The sequence below is a fragment of the Hyperolius riggenbachi genome, chromosome 4, assembly GCF_040937935.1.
Source record: "Hyperolius riggenbachi isolate aHypRig1 chromosome 4, aHypRig1.pri, whole genome shotgun sequence".
Classification (NCBI taxonomy): domain Eukaryota; kingdom Metazoa; phylum Chordata; class Amphibia; order Anura; family Hyperoliidae; genus Hyperolius; species Hyperolius riggenbachi.
In genome coordinates, this window is record NC_090649.1 from 17,618,455 (window position 1) to 17,631,593 (window position 13,139).

The 13,139-nt window shown below is 43.6% G+C and overlaps 1 protein-coding gene across 1 annotated transcript in view; it reads right to left on the minus strand.

Moving 5' to 3' along the window:
- Window positions 1–13,139, minus strand: part of LOC137504562 (E3 ubiquitin-protein ligase RNF213-like) — a 526,907-nt gene that overhangs the window by 255,665 nt on the left and 258,103 nt on the right. Inside the window, exon 25 of the mRNA XM_068233144.1 lies at window positions 2,831–2,902. Within this exon, the coding sequence (XP_068089245.1) occupies window positions 2,831–2,902 (72 nt within the window). The remainder of the gene's footprint in view (window positions 1–2,830; window positions 2,903–13,139) is intronic.

A 13,139-nucleotide genomic window follows, 5' to 3' on the forward strand; every position in this document is an offset into this window, starting at 1 on the left:
CTGAAATAATGCCGCCCTTTTCTACATGTGGGGAAGAAGGAAGTCAAGAAAAAGTAGGGAGACGGGGAGTTAAGAGCCGATGGAAACAGAAGAAAAGGAGATTTTATCTCCTACTAAGTTCAACATGGGTACTTTACGGCAAAAACTGGGGAAGGGGGGAAGGGAAGGGAGGGAACCACTCTCTGATGGGAATTTAGATAGGGAAAAGTCGAGGTATCTGTGGTTGTATGTCAATACTACTCTGATCAATGATATACTAAAGCCTAAGCATGTGAGATGTGCCTATGTAAAGCTGATGATGATATGTACAATGTTTTTTTGGGGCTCAGCCATCTGTTTGTGTGCACCTAGAACGGACAAATGACTATAAAAATCGTATCGTGGAATGTGAAGGGTCTGAGATCGCCTATGAAACGATCACAGGTCCTTCGGCACCTGAAAAAATTGAAAGCGGATGTAGCGCTCCTACAGGAGACCCACTTGAAAGCGGATGAGTTTAAATTTATGCAAAAAGGATGGGTAGCTACCTGCGTAGGCGCTGCGGCGATAGAACGAAAAGCGGGAGTACTTATTCTGATAAACAAATCATTACAAGCACGAACAGAAATAATACAATCAGATAGTGCAGCAGGCAGATGGCTGGGCATCAAATTGCACCTTGCAGGAGACACCCTGACGGTATATAATGTGTATGGCCCAAACACAGATAATGTTACGTTCCTGGGGAATCTGAAATGGGAGCTTGCTAAACACAATATTAGCACAGTAATAGTGGGGGGAGATTGGAACGACGTGATGCACCAGGTAGAGGATAGATCAGGTAGCTCAATGCAAGGGAGACAAAAATCTTATAGGCGAATAACTAATTTGGCACGGTTCCAAAGCACACTCCAATTAACAGATGCATGGAGATATATTCACCCGTATGACAGGGAATACTCGTTCTATTCAGCAGTACACTGCACTTTTTCAAGTATAGACCAAGTATTCCTAGGAGACCAATTGGTAGGTAGATTACATAAGGCGGAAATAGAGGACATAGTCATTTCGGACCATGCGCCAGTGAGTATTGAGCTACATGAAAAAATACAGAGGGGCACGGATATCTTGTGGAGGCTCCCGTCTCACCTATATGGAGATGAGGACTTCCACAAACTATTGCAAGGGTGGTGGTTAGAATACAGGGAGGATAATAAAGAACATGAAAGGAACCCACATCTCCTTTGGGAAACAGCTAAAGCTGTGCTAAGAGGGAGAATTATGGCCTATACGGCTACAAAAAAGAAACAAACAGCCACAAAATATAGGGAAGCAGTAATGACAGTGAGGGAGGCATTCCGGCAATACAGGCAGACCCCGAATACAAACACAAGGCAGGAATGGATAAAAGCGAAGACGGCATCAGATCATTGGTTTAAGGAAAGGGAGATGCTACTAAAACCATATCAGGACCTAAAATATCACAAATTCGGTAGCAAAGCAGGTCATCTTCTATCCTTCATGGCTAGAGGACAGTACTCACCCTTGACACTACACGCTTTAAAAAAACAGGATGGGAACATAGCGTACCACCCTAAAGAGGTAAACTTAGTATTTGAACAATTTTATAGAGACCTGTACACAGCACAGACAGATCATGACACACAACATATTAATAGTATACTGGATAATATTAAAACTTCCAAAACTAACACCAGAGGACCTGTTAGAATTAAACTCAGACATCACTGAGAAGGAAGTCAGGCAAACCATTAAATCACTGTCAAACCATAAAGCCCCCGGGCCTGATGGCCTGCCAGGGGAATTTTATAAAATTATCCAGAAGGAGGCAAGTGCCTTGCTGGCAACAGTATATAACAAAATACTAAAAGGGGAACAAATGCTGGCAACAGGAGAGACAGCATACATCAAATTAATATTAAAACCAGGGAAAGACCCGCAAGACCCGGGCTCCTATCGCCCGGTATCGCTAATTAATCAAGACCTAAAAATGATGACTAAAATAATGGCAGATAGACTGGCACAACTGATGCCAACATTAATCAATAAGGAGCAGGTGGGATTCGTCAGGGGGAGAGCGGCAGTTACAAATATAAGAAAAGTATTAATGGTGCTGGAGCAGGTTAAAGCATACCCAAAAACATATAAGGATAGTGCTATAGTGACCTTCGATGCAGAAAAAGCGTTTGACGCAGTTAACTGGACGTGGGCGACACAAGTCATGGAAAAGATGGGTTTTCAAGGGGCATTCCTAAACATGTTCCACCTACTATATAAAACGCCACAAGCCAGGGTGTACACCCCTGGATTCCTGTCCAAACCTATCATGCTGAAGCGGGGGACCAGACAAGGATGCCCGCTATCCCCCCTAATTTTTAACATAGCCCTGGAGCCCATAGCACGAAAATTACACAAGGAAATACCTGGGATCCAGATAGGCCAGATGAAACTGGTGCAGACCCTCTTTGCTGATGATCTGATGCTGTTTCTTGCAGAACCAAAAACACAATTACCTAAAGCACTTTCAATTATTAAGGAAATGGGACAATACTCTGGTTTCAAAATAAATGTAAACAAAAGTGAGATACTACAGCTTTCTAAATTTGCAAACCTACAAGATGTACAAGGATTGGGGGTACGGGTAGCTTCGGAAAAGATCAAATACCTGGGGGTAGAAATTGGTAAGAACCCCACCTCTTTGTATAGCCAGAATGTTTCCCCACTGGTAAAGGAGGTGATAACACAAATCCAAGGATGGGAGAATATCCCACTGGGGGTAGCAGGGAGATCAGCACTAATAAAAATGGTGAGCTTTGGGAGACTACTATACCCAATGCAGGTACTCCCGGTACTCTGGAAGCATAAAGACATAATGGCCTTGAATAAGGCCTTCATAAAGTTTCTGTGGAAAAACAAAAGAACGCGTATCAAACTGAATAGGCTGCAAATCCCAAAGGAGATGGGGGGTCTAAACATGCCTGACATCAGGAGATACAACCTGGCATGCCTGTTCAGGCATGTCAGGGATTGGATATCAGGGAAAGAAGATTTCTCAAACACTGATTTGGAACGCCATGTTGCAGAGCCATTTGAACTGACAGCTTTGCTACACTCAAAATGGGCTGACCTTCCCTTACGATTAAAACATAGTATCATATACAGGGACACCCTTATAGCATGGAGGGAGGTAAGGAAAAAATTTGGGCTACCATGGAGAATATCCAAATACTTACCATTGGAAGGCAACCCAGAATTTAAGCCGGGCTTAATACAAGACAATTATGGGAGGTGGGCAGATAAGGGAATACTAAAGGTGGGAAATCTCCTAAATCTGAAAGCACATAGATGGCTGACGTTCCTGGAAGTAAGGCAGCAATATGGTGTTTCCAAATCAGATTTCTTAGCCTATGGCCAGATACGCTCATATATAAAGGTGCGACTGACAAACATTACAGATATAGCGAATATCCTCCCTTTTGACCACTTTTTAAAACCTAGAGGAGAAAAGGTGTCCTTGTCTGAAATACAAACAGCATTAGCAAAAATTGGAATGCAGAAAAAAGCTCAGGCTAATATGGCAAGATGGAAGAAGTATTTCCAAATTCCGAATATAGAGGCACGTATTCTAGAAGGCAATAATTGTGTGAGACAGGTAATAGTAAGTGAAAGGTGGAGGGAGTCACATCTAATGATGATCTATCATGCAAAATATGCCTTCAATATTAAATATACAATACCTAGACCAGACCACATAGACCACTGCCCCAAATGCAGATTCCAGGGAGCTGATATGGTACACTGTATATGGAGTTGCCCGAAAATACAAACATACTGGGATGAAGTGATAGGATACGCTAATAAAATTGGAAAATGTACGTTACCAAAAGACCCCATGCTTCTGCTTTTTAACTCCACACTAGAAGGGGAAAATAGCATGCAAATAACAAATATGATACATGTGCTTATTATTGCTGCCAGAAAGGTAATCTATAACAGATGGATCTATTCTTCACTCCCGTCTCTCTGGGATCTCAAAGAGGAACTAAGGCATTTGATGATGCTGGAAAAACTAGACGCCAGTATGCACAAAGATAAAGGCACTGCAAAGTTCTTCAAGAAATGGAAACCCTTCTTAATGGACAATATGTCAAAAGAGGATCTGCGAAAAGTGGTGACCCCCTTCAAGTATACTACTTGGTACCTCAAAGGACGAATAGCCAATACTCTAGGACAACTGGACTTCGGTGATTAGTATATAGAATGGGCCTGGACATACAGACTGCCAAATAGGATACTGGGACTAGGAGGAATAGGATAACCTGGAGGGGGGGGGGGGAGGAGGGGGGGTTGAAATGTTGTCTTCTTTGTTCAAAATAGTGCATGTTGCACACCAACCTATTTGTATTTTTATATGGTCTATGACCAAAACGGTTTTGGAAAAATAATAAAAAACTTTTGGAATAAAAATTTTTAGTGGTTTATCGTCCCCCCGGAGATGCTGACCCATTCCTACAGGAATTCTCAGAACTTCTGGCCATGCTGACTCTGTCGTATCCGAGATGGATCATCCTTGGTGACTTCAACGTCTGGGCTGATAACACTCAATCACAAAATGCAAATGAACTAATACATCTCATGGGTGGACTAGGCTTCACACAAGTTGTAAAATCTGCTACCCACAGAGGAGGGCATACGCTAGACTTACTGTTCCACCTTGGAATGGACATTAGTAACATAACAGAAACCCCAGTGGTGTGGTCAGACCATCACATAATACAGTTTACTATTGAACATCACCCTATCAAGCAGCTCCCTAAAGAAACATCAAAATCCGTCCCCTGAATAACTGCCAACCTGGATTTTACAAATCTGCTCCACAGTCAAATAGACCCAAACACTCTAGCAACACAATATATGAAACACTTGACAGTATTGCCCCATGGCGCACCAAATCAGCAACCAAAAAGCAGAAAGCTAATTGGTTTGACAAAACCATCATGGATCTAAAAAAGAAAGGGCGCAGACTAGAAAGACAGTGGCGTAAATCAGGGTCTGAGGAGCACAAATCTAGCCTAGTTCAACACCTCAGACAATACCAACAAGCAATAACCAAGAAAAAATCAGACTTTATCTCGCACAAAATATCTACAGCCAACAACAGAGCTGGTCAACTCTTCCACACAGTGGAATCACTCTGCAACCCTTCCTGCCTAAAAGCCCCAACCACATTCTCCAGGGAAAGGTGTGAAGAATTCTCTGTCTTCTTCACAAACAAGGTGTCTACCATCCGTGCCAGCATTACACCAACAACAACAATTGACCACTGGACTTTGCATCTGCCTACTACCACACCACCATGGCAAGTCTTTGACACTCTGAGTGAAGAAGATTTTGGAATTCTCATTCAAAGTCTCCGCCCCACTACCAGCGACCTGGATCCTGGACCAACTGGATCCTTAATACAGTGCCCAGAGCTGATCAGGCCAGCACTTCACAAAATCACTCAGTGCTCCTTGCAAAGTGGACTTTTCCCAGAAGAACTAAAGAAAGCAATCATAAAACCCATCTTGAAGAAACCATCACTAGATCCTGATTCTGTAACCAACTACAGACCTGTGGTGAACTTACCATTCCTATCAAAAGTTATCGAGAAAGCAGTCGCCAACCATCTAGAAGCCAGGCTTACAGATGGCACAGCACTGAAATGGCATTAGTCCGAATAATGAATGATCTACTTACTGCAAGGGACAAGGGTGATTGCTCAATTCTGATTCTTCTTGACTTATCTGCAGCATTTGATACTGTGGATCATGAAATACTAATCCAGCGACTGAAGAATTACTGTGGCCTAAGGGGTACTGTTCTTAGCTGGTTTCAGACCTTCCTATCTGGCAGGACACAGCAAGTATGTCTGGGCACACACTACTCTAATCCAGTGCCACTTCCCTATGGAGTTCCACAGGGTTCTGTACTATTACCATTACTCTTTGCAGTCTACATGCTCCCACTGGGCAAAATAATCCAGAACTATGGCCTAGGATACCATTGTTATGCAGATGACACACAACTGTATCTGTCCTTCAAGCCTGGCACCCAAGACCCATCAGCATCCATAAATGCGTGTCTAGTGGATTTACAAAATTGGATGAACACCAGCTGGCTGAAGCTGAACTCTGACAAAACAGAGGTGTTGGTGGTAGGTGGTCCACACATGATGGATAAAGTTCAAAACGCTCACCACCTCAAACTAGCAATTGGGGGAGATACTGTACAGTATAAAGACTCTGTGCGAAACCTTGGTGTGATCCTGGATGGAAATCTAAAAATCAAACCGCAGATATCAGCTGTCGTCAAGTCTTCCTTCTTCCATCTAAGAAATATAGCGAAAATCAAACACCTTATCCCAGCTGAAGACCTACCTGTCCTGGTTCATGCATTTGTATCCTCCCTCCTAGACTACTGCAACGCCCTGTTCATCGGATCTACAGGTAAGGTTCTGCGCCCCTTACAGCTAGTACAGAATGCTGCAGCCAGACTCCTAGCCAATGCCCCCCGCAGCTCACACATCACCCCAGTACTGCAAACTCTTCACTGGTTGTCAGTAAAATGGAGAATCAATTTTAAGATCTGCATGCTGACATTCAAGGCTCTACACCACATGGGACCCAAATACATAGCGGATCTATTGGAACTTTATGCCCCTCCACGCACCCTCTGCTCTGCCAACAAGATGAAGCTGGTTATTCCCAGGATACCCTTAACATTTGGTGCTCGGGCCTTTTCCTATGCAGCCCCTACTCTATGGAACTCACTTCCACAATCAGTACGAGAGGCTTCTTCTCTGGACAGCTTTAAAAAAAGGCTAAAAACTCACCTCTTTTCCATAGCCTTTGAGACTGCATAATGCAGGTCACAGCGCTTTGACTCCCCAGGGAGAAAAAGCGCTATATAAATATTATTGTTATTGTTGTTAAAACAATTGTGGATCAAGAACCGGTTAAAGAGGAGCTGTCAGCAATAATATATCAGAAAAAAGCACATATATAAGTAGATAAATACTTGCTCTGCTTACATAAAATACAGTGGGATGCGAAAGTTTGGGCAACGTTGTTAATCGCCATGATTTTCCTGTATAAATCGTTGGTTGTTACAATAAAAAATGTCAGTTAAATATAACATATAGGAGATACACACAGTGATATTTTAGAAGTGAAATTAAGTTTATTAAAAAGTGTGCAATAATTGTTTAAACAAAATTAGACAGGTGCATACATTTTGGCATTACAAAAAATAAATAAAATCAATATTTAGTAAATCCTCCTTTTGCAGAAATGACAGCCTCTAAATGCTTCCTGTGGGTTCCAATGAGAGTCTGGATTCGGGTTGAAGGTACCATACCTCTTTACAAAACATCTCTAGTTCATTCAGGTTTGATGGCTTCCGAGCATGGACACATTGGACAGCTCTCTTTAACTCACACCACAGATTTTCAATTATATTCAGGTCTGGAGATTGAGATGGCCATTCCAGAACGTTGTACTTGTTCCTCTGCATGAACGCCTTAGTGGATTTTGAGCATTGTTTAGGGTCGTTGTCTTGTTGAAAGATCCAGCCCCGGCACAGCTTCAGCTTTGTCACTGATTACTGGACATTGGTCTCCAGAATCTGCTGATACTGAGTGGAATCCATGCGTCCCTCAACTTTGACAAGATTCCCAGTCCCTGCACTGGCCACACAGCCCCACAGCATGATGGAACCACCACCATATTTTACTGTAGGTAGCAGGTGTTTTTCTTGAAATGCTGTATTTTTCCTCCATGCATAATGCCCCTTGTTATGGCCAAATAACTCAAGTTTAGTTTCAGCAGCCCACAGCACCTTAGTCCAAAATGAAGCTGTCTTGTCCAAATGTGCTTTAGCATACCTCAAGCGGCTCTGTTTGTGCTGTGGGCGGAGAAAAGGCTTCTTCTGCATCACTCTCACATACAGCATCTCCCTGTGTAAAGTGTGCCAAATGGTTGAACGATGCACAGTCACTCCATCTGCAGCAAGATGATTGCAAACAGAAGAATATCCCACTGCACCAGATGATACGGTGAAGTAGAAAATCTTTATTCTTTTAATCCTACATCAAGGCATATAGATAAAGCTCAAGCGTCTTGGAGCGAATGGCTCCTTAATCATAGCTTACAACTATATGTATTGCACAGGTTATATAGGTGAGTAGGTACACCCGTGGGCGTTACCGTTAATCTTAAAGGGGACGTACATGCATCTCTTAAAAAGTGTGAACCAATACAATATATCAATTAAGATGGAAACAAATCAATGTAACCATGAGACACATAGAACAATATATAAAAATATACAAAAGGTGTATACACAAAGACCCATAGTTTACAATCTGCCCTATATTCTGGTTACAGAAAAATCCTATATCTAGCAATGTATATAGACATTTTAAAGAAAATCTGTAATGAAAAAACCTCCCCTGGGGGTACTCACTTCGGGTGGGGGAAGCCTCCGGATCCTATTGAGGCCCCCGTCCTCCTCGGTCCCACGGCGGCGGCGAAAATCCTCCCGGAGCGGCGGTGATGTACTGTAAATATTTACCTCCTTGGCTCCAGCGCAGGCGCAGTATCCGCTCTCTGCACGGAGAGAGGTGAAAATAGCCGATCTCCGTCGGGTCGCTCTACTGCGCAGGCGCAAGTCTCCTGCACCTGCACAGTAGAGCGGACCCGACGGAGATCGGCTATTTCCGCCTATCTCCATCAGAAGAGCCACAACAGCGCCCCCGCTGGAGCCAGAAAAGGTAATTATTGCACAGCCCGACAAATTGTCGCCTGGGCGTTCCGGGGGCTGCAGCGAGACCGCCATGGGACACAGGAGGACGGAGGAAGCCTCAATAGGATCCAGAGGCTTCCCCCTACTGAGGTGAGTACCCGCCAGGGGAACTTTTTTTCCGTACAGATTTTCTTAAAATTTTTCTTCACACATCCCCCATGTGTAATACACACGGGGGATCAAAGGGAGGCCAGAAGTGTGTGTAGCGGCTGTCAGGAACCGGCCCCGCGGCACGCCTGCAAATACGGTTCCCGACTACAGGTTTGACCAGATCGGGAGGGAAAGCTGCCAGACTGCTAACCAACCAACCCCGTCACTGCCACATAACGCCAGTCCTGCACTCCCTTCACTGGCTACCTATAGAATGGAGGGTCCTATTCAAGATCGGCCTACTGACATTTAAATCCCTGAATAATTTAGGCCCTGGATACATGACAGATATGTTACAGCTGCGTAGCAATCCCCGCATTCTCAGATCCACAGGTTCTAATAATCTAGTCATACCCAGAGTCCACTTTGAAACTTTTGGTCCCAGAGCCTTCTGTCATGCTGCCCCTACGTTTTGGAACTCCTTACCTCAACAGATCAGGACAGCTCCATCCCTGGACGTGTTTAAATCCAGACTGAAAACCCACCTGTTCAGTTTGGCATTTGCAGAAATATAACTTTTGTTGTGTGAATACTTCATCCTACTAATTACTGAATCTGAGAGAGCCTAAGCGCTTTGAGTCCTATGGGAGAAAAGCGCTATAGAAATGTTATTGTATTATTGTATTGTATTGTATATAAGCAGCCTTATTCAAGCTAACACAAGGCTGTCACCTCTCAAAGCACTTCTCACTGCCACCACTAGCTGCTGCTAGACATTTCAACAATTCCCACTCTGCTGTCGAGTGGCCTGCACGCAGTCCGAGTTTTCGTATTTGGGTCAGCTTTGCGCTTTAGGACAAATACGGGAACGCTACGCACACACACACACAGTAGCAAGGCACAATCAGGCACTGAACTTGTAATGCAAGTTACACTGCAGTCTCTCTAGACTATGAGTTTTGGCTTAGTACTGCAGAAGTCAAACTTATTACATAAAGATTTAATATTCCAGAAAAAAAGTGGAACAGTGCAGAAAATAATATATACAAAAGAGTTATAAAAAGAAAGTAAAAATTACAAAGATACACAAGACAGTTTGCATAAAAAATAAAAACGGGAATAAACGTTACCAGTGTGAAGGTTTGAACGTTGTTTGCGGGAGAACGCCGTTCTGGTTGGACCAGGGCAGTTCTAGCGTCTTTGCTATCTCCAGGGAACTACGACTCTAAATCTTCCTAGCTGAGGTTTTATAGCCAGATTTGTGGCCTGGGGGTACAAGTCCAAATATACTTTAACTTCCTCAGAAGGTTTGCACAGAACGCTTGTCATATACTTTCTGGCTGTGATATGCAAACTTCAAAGCTTCCTGTTTTAGATAGGATTGTATATTCTGTCAACAGGTAACTGTTGACATGAATACAAAGTTCAAAGCAATGCAACAGCTTTTCAGGATGCTGGACAAAAGAGGGGTTCATTCTGATTGACAAAGGCTATGACATTGTGGGAATAACCGAGACATGGATGGGTGAAAGCCATGACTGGATAGCTAATTTAAAAGGATACAATGTGTTTAGGAGGGATAGAACAGGGAAAAAAGGTGGAGGGGTTTGTCTCTTTGTTAAGAATTCTCTTACAGCTGTCCTCAATGATGAGATGGAGGAAGATTGTGAAGATGTGGAGTCCGTTTGGGTAAATATTCATGGTGGAAATAAAAGTTGCCAATTGCTTATTGGGGTATGCTACAGACCACCTCATATTAATGAAGCTGCAGAACTGCGATTACTACAGCAGATTGAAAAAGCTGCAAGTAAAAATGAGGTCATAGTTATGGGTGACTTCAACTTTCCAGACATTGGCCTCAATTCACTAAGCTTATCTCCTGTCTTTAATAACTCTTCTAGAGTTGTTACCATGGTGATAAGGCATGTAGTATTCAGGAAACATTTTACCTCAGGCAAGCCTAAAGTTAACTCTTCTGTCTTTAAATTAACTGTCCAATCCTTAAAATAACTCCAGAGTTAAAGACAGGCTGTTAACTGCGTGTGAAAATAACTACAGAGGAGGTAAATTAACTACAGAGGAGGTAAATTAACTACAGGAGAGGTAACTTAACCCTCCTGGCGGTATAAAAAAATCCGCCAGGAGGGAGCGCAGCAGTTTTTTTTTTAATTTTTTTTTTCTATATCATGTAGCGAGCCCAGGGCCGCTCAGCGGCATCCCCCCCGCCCTCTTCGATCGCCTTCGGCGATCTCCGATCAGGAATTCCCGTTCAAAGAACGGGATTTCCTGGAGGGCTTCCCCCGTCGCCATGTCGACGGGGCGGGATGACGTCACTGACGTCGGGACGTCATTGGGAGTCCCGGGCCACCCCTCGTCTCTGCCTGGCACTGATTGGCCTGGCAGCTCACGGGGTCTGGGGGGGGGCCGTGCGGCGTGATGGATAGCGGCGATCGTGCGCGGGGCGGCGGCGATCAGGGTGCTGGCGCAGCTAGCAAAGTGCTAGCTACGTCCAGCAAAAAAAACATTAAACAAATCGGCCCAGCAGGGCCTGAGCGGCACCCTCCGGCGGCTTACCCCGAATTACGTTCGGGGTTACCGCCAAGGAGGTTAAGGAATGAAGAGGTAAGATAACTCTCTCACGTGTGGAGGTAAGTTTTCTCTTGCTTTATTATCTCTCGCATGATCTTAGTGAATTGAGGCCATTGACTGGAGTATTGAGGCTACCCATTCTGGTAAAAGCAGCAGATTTCTGGCATCACTACAGGACAATTACTTGACTCAAATGGTAACGGAACCAACTAGGGGGAATGCGTTACTGGATCTGATCATTTCTAATAGACCAGATAATGTATCGAATGTGCAGGTTCAAGAACATTTGGGAAATAGTGATCACAACATGATAACGTTTGATCTGGTGACTCATAGGCCACGGGGCAGCGGGACCACTAAAACTATGAATTTTAGAAAAGCAAAGTTCAATCAACTCAGGCAGGCACTAAGTTTGGTGAACTGGGATAATGTACTACAAGGGGAGGACACTGAAGGGAAATGGCAAGCTTTTAAACTTACTCTCAATCAATATTGTAATATGTATATCCCATATGGAAACAAAATATCTAGGAATAAAAAAAGGCCTCTATGGATGAATAGAAAGGTTAGAGATAAAATGAAGAGGAAAAAGAATGCCTATAAGGTCCTAAAACAGGAGGGGACAGAGGCTGCATTAAACATTTATAAGGAGTGCAATAAAAGTTGTAAAAAATAAATTAGTCTGGCAAAGATTGAAGCTGAAAATCAAATCGCTAGGGATATCAAATCTAACCCAAAAAAGTTTTACAAGTACATCAACTCTAAAAAAAGAAAGGTTGACTGTATTGGACTCCTAAAGGATGAGGGGGGGGAACTCAATGGTGGATGACCAAGGTAAGGCAGGGTTATTAAACGCTTTCTTTGCTTCTGTCTTCACAAGGGACACATCACTGTTGCAAACTACAGAGGCAGAAGAGTCTCAATCTTCCAACTGTAGTATTAAATACTTAACACAGGAAGAAGTGAAGGCAAGACTAAATAAATTAAAAATAGACAAGGCACCTGGCCCGGATGGCATGCATCCTTGGGTCCTAAGGGAATTAAGTTCAGTTATAGATAAACCCCTTTATCTTATCTTTTGCGACTCTCTTTCAACTGGCAGAGTCCCAGTGGATTGGCGTACAGCCCAAGTTTTCCCATTATTTAACCACTTTACCCCCGCCCGTACGAATTTCTCCGTCCCTTTTTCCATCCTTTAACCCCCAGGGACGGAGAAATCCGTACTTTTTCCGCGTTCCCGACGCTGTCCGCGCTCCCGCTCGTAAACACGCCGCCCGCCGCTAGTAAACACGCCGCCGCCCGCTCGCCCGGAGATCAATGAACGGGAAAATCCATTCCCGTTCGTTGATCTAAGCCCCACAATGATCCGCTGCTCTCCTATGGGCAGCGCGATCATTGTGAGAAAAAACTCACGTGTCCAGCCTCCTTATACTTCCTCCAAGCTTCCGGAAGGACGCTTGGAGGTCGCATTAAAACAAAAAGTTACTGTGGCCATCTTGTGGCCAAATAGTAAACTACACCCTACACATTTTTCACATACAAATAAATGATTTTTACACAAAAAATTAACTCATTACCTCCCACACTCCCCATTTTTTTTTTTTTGTAATTAAAAA